At 33.8% G+C, this 4,730-nt stretch overlaps 1 protein-coding gene across 1 annotated transcript; it reads left to right on the top strand.

The window, feature by feature from the left end:
- On the top strand, nucleotides 2,424–4,474 carry LOC109231669. The gene is made up of 4 exons (XM_019397312.1): nucleotides 2,424–2,735; nucleotides 2,884–3,162; nucleotides 3,709–3,773; nucleotides 4,267–4,474. Exons 1-4 carry the CDS (start codon nucleotides 2,424–2,426, stop codon nucleotides 4,472–4,474), a joined length of 864 nt encoding a protein of 287 aa, XP_019252857.1.

Below are 4,730 nucleotides of genomic sequence, written 5' to 3'. Positions count from 1 at the left end.
TGTCAAAAATTATAAGTATTACAGAAGTTTAGCGCTCAAACTTCTGAATTTTTAGCTGAAAATACTAATCTCGGTTTGGAGATCTGGAGATCTAGCGGTTTGATTTCGAAAAATCTGTTGTTGAAATTCAATATTTGACATCAACACTATTGAAATTTGCATTGTTCAGATTCAATTTTGGACGTAAAAGTGATAATAAATTCAGAATCATGGAAAATATACCAATTCTGCTGCAGCATAGTGGAGAATGGGATGATAACAATAATTTCATAAATTTTCATGTTGATGCAATTCTAATAAAGACCTATTGGAAATTTGAACAACTTCTCAGAGAAATTGCAAATCAACTGCAAAAGGACAGTAACACAATAGTTATTCAGTATGCCATTGCTCAAGGATATCCACCAATTACAATTTGCAGCGATATGAGTGTTAGTATTTACATGGAATTGAAAAAATCAAGTGCAGGGATGACAACACTTCCCCTGTGTGTGTCGTTTGCTAAAAATACTATAGCTGCAAGCACCTCCAATTTCGATGTTGCTCCAATTTCATCAGAAATTGCACAATTTGAAAGCACTGATATGATTAGTACGTTTGATGTGCAAGAAGGAGATGACACCATTTTAGAACTTGATGATGCAAACATCATAAATGATCAATTTCATCAAAATGTTGAAAAAGGACAAATTTACAAATACAAGAACTTGCTGGCTCTCGTTATGAAACAATATGCCGTTAGAGAAAAATGTCAATATCGGGTTAATAAGTCATGCCCAAGAAGGTTTGTCTGCATGTTTTCAAGTAAAAAACTATGTGATACCTATATAGTATATAAGTATTCTAAATCAGTATACTATGCGAGTATGGAATTGTATTGGTTTGTTTGTATTTTTTATCAGTGATACTGGTATAGTATATAAGTATGCTATATCAGTATACTATACGAGTATATAACTGTATTGGTTTGTCTTTGTTATTATCAGTAAAACGTAATACCAATATAGTATATATGTATGCTAAATCAGTATACTATGTGAGTATAGAATTGTGCTGCTTTGTCTATGTTTCTATCAGCCAAATATGATTCTAATACAGTATATAGGTATGCTATATGAGTATACTATGTGAGTATATAATTGTACGAATTTTTGTGTGTGTTTTTTATCAATAAAACATGATACATAATTGTATTTGTATTATAAACAGGTATATCCTTGAATGCGTGGATGAAAGATGCACTTGGAGACTTAAAGCATCAAGCCTGCAAGCATCAAATCTTTTCAAAGTGACGGATTTCAATTCTGTCCACAGTTGTTTAACTGATAAGAGATTTTGTTCACAAAAGCAAGCTGTCTCAGCTTTTGTTGTAGCTGTTGTACAAACTTGTTGACCCAAAAACCATATATACACCAACAGATATCCAGAGAGACATCCAAAAAGCATATGGTATGGACTTAAGCTACATGTAAGCATGGAGATCAAAAGAAAAAACAATGCAATTGTTGAGAGGAACACCAAGTGAGTCATACAAGAAAATGCCAACATATCTTTATATGTTAGAGTACGTTAACCCAGGATCAGTGACACGACTACACACTGAAGGAGATGGGAGATTCTTGTATGCATTCATAGCTATATATGCATCAATTAGAGGATGGGTCTAATGTAGGCCAACAGTTGTAGTTGATGCAAGTTTTTTAAAGTCAACATATAGAGGGACCATACTCAGGGCTTCCACGCAAGACGCAGAGTGTAAGAATACAATCCAATTACATTCAGTTAAAGAAACAAAAAAGATTTTCAAATATTATATGATACCAGTATGGTATACAAGTATACCAACAGAGTATATAATTATTTTGCTACATACCTACACCTACCTATGACTATACTACTATATGAAATACTAAATTAATATTGTGTGTACAATCCAATTACATTCAGCTAAATAAACAAAAATGATTTTCAAATATTATATGATACCAGTATGGTATACAAGTATACCAACAGAGTATATAGTTATTTTTCTACACAGCTGCACCTACCTATGACTATACTACTATATGAAATGCTAAATTAATATAGTATGTTGTAATTGATATTTTGTTCTTTGGGTTTACAGGACAAATTCTACCCCTCGCATATGCAATTGTTGATTCGAAAAATAATGCATCGTGGGAGTGGTTCTTCGTGCAGTTCAGAGAAACCTATGGACAAAGAGAGGGAATGTGCATTGTATCAGACAGCATGATGGTATATGGAAAGAAACTTCAATTGTCTATCCAGAAGTCCCTCATTGTGCATGTATGTTCCATCTGTGGAACAACATAAAGACAAACTTCAGGAAGAGCCAAAAATAAATCAAAGAAGTATATTTTGCATTAGCAAGAGCATACACTGTTGAAGAATTCAACAGGCATATGGCAAAGTTAGAAGCTATTGCTAGTAGAGTGAAAACATACCTGATGGATATTGGATATGATAAATGGTCCCGGGCGTATTCCAAGGCAAATAGAACCATGACCATGACATCGAATATTGCGGAATCAGTAAATGCAGCAAACAAGCACGCAAGAGACCTCCCAGTTGTGAATTTGTTTGACTTTATGAAAACATTGATTCAAAAATGGAATTATACCAATCGGAAGGATGCAGTGGAATCATTTATGAAGATTGGTGCAAAGTATGAAAAAATATTGGCAGATAATACTATCTTATCACAGACGATGACGGTATGCATTTTCAAAATCATAAAAATACTGCATGTATTGTAGTTTTACTTTTTTACCTTAGTGATTTCACTAAACAACTGAATATTGTTTTAAAAAAATACTATTACTTCATATAGCTAATGACTTTTCTTAATTAAAATTATACTAGGTGTTGCCATCAACTGAATTCTTACATTTAGTAATTGATGGCCAAACAAGAAATGTGGTGCGCCTACATGAAAAAAACTGCACTTGTGGGAGGTTTCAGCTAGACGATATTCCATGTCCACATGCAATGGCAGTTATACAAAAATTCCATATGGATTCATACAAGTATTGCTCAGATTACTACAGCATAGACTACTTGCTGAAAACATATGAGGTACCAGTAAATCCATTGCCTGATGAAACAACGTGGCAAATTCCAGAACATGTCTCTTCGCAGGTGGTACTGCCACCAAAAGGACAAATCAAACCAGGAAGACCTAAAAAGAAGAGAGGCATAGGAGGTTGGGAAGGAAATACAGTTACATGTGCACTATGCGGGAGAAAAGGACACAACCGGAGAACATGCCGAAATATTCCAAAGAGAGATTGATATAATGCTTCAATGTTTTTATAGAACTCATATATCGTAGAATCATAGCATTTGAATTGCAAAGAAATAAAATGCATTTCTTGCACTAGACATATATTTGGTATGATGATTCTTTGCGAAATTACTTTTTGGCAACAAATTTATATGGCTACTTGTGTTTTCAATAAGAATCTGTTTATTTTCTATTTTAGTATATAAAAGTGGGATGCATTTACATCTAGTTGCTGCAGGAAAAAAGATGCTAAAATATAAATGTGATACCCAAGTGGTATATCTGTATACCTTATTGGTATATCTGTTTATCTTATTGGTATCAAAATATGTTCAGAAATAGAAGTGGTGCCGCAAATGCATCATTTGTACATAAATCGTTAAAAAAATGGGCACGCTTTGCAGCTCATGTCTGTATTGAAGTATAACAAATTGGAAGCCATTTACATGCAGTTATTGTACATCATCAGGTACATAAATACAAGGTGATACCCAGATGGTATATTTGTATACCTCACTGGTATATAGTGATATTGCACTAATATGGCTTAAACAAAATATGCGCAAAAATACAAATGGTGCACCAAATACAACGTGATACCCAAAATGCGCACGCTTTGCAACTCATGTCAGTACTTACATCTAGTTGCTGCAGGAAAAAAAGGTACTCAAATACCCAAATGGTATATCAGTATACCTGATTGGTATATAGTTCTACTGCACTAATATACCTGAACCAAAATCTTTGCAGAATACAACTGGTGCAGCGATGAAAATTATGCACAGATTTTCTTAGATTCAACTACAACTAACAACTACTCTCAATATAATTTCAAAACCAGTTCACTTTCTAAAAATATTTCTTCTCATTCAAATCAATGCTCGCCCTGTTCTTCAACAAAATAACAACATAGTTCCTCTTTTTGAACACCTCCAAAAATAACTTCTGCTGGTGTATTACAGCGAACTAACAATGCTCCTCCTACTACAAATAGCAGTAGTAGTGGGAACTAACAGTGCTGCTGTAACAGCCATGTTCTACACTAATGGCTTGACTTCAAGTGCTGACAAAATTCTGTCTCCGAAAGGCACTCCTAATAAACCAACAACTTTATGGAAGAAGTCTAAGAAAAGCCTAATAAAACAAACTGAAGATACATTCCGACATTAAAACAGTTATAGCAACATATAGTACTATTACAATTGCATTGCTAGAAAACACTTTTAAAAGCTAGCATTTTTACAATCTAATAATGCAAAATACCATACTTCACCAAAAACTATTAAAATCCTGCAAAGTTTTCATGCTACGATTAACTAAAACCAAAAAAAGACCTATACTACTTCTTGCGTTTCTTTCCACGAGTATTTTTAGGTGCTACTGGAGCCTCAGATTCACCTGATTCGCCATGCAACTGCTTGTTCCT

Source organism: Nicotiana attenuata, chromosome 8, assembly GCF_001879085.1.
Source record: "Nicotiana attenuata strain UT chromosome 8, NIATTr2, whole genome shotgun sequence".
NCBI lineage: Eukaryota > Viridiplantae > Streptophyta > Magnoliopsida > Solanales > Solanaceae > Nicotiana > Nicotiana attenuata.
This window is presented reverse-complemented; position numbering and strand designations above follow the sequence as displayed.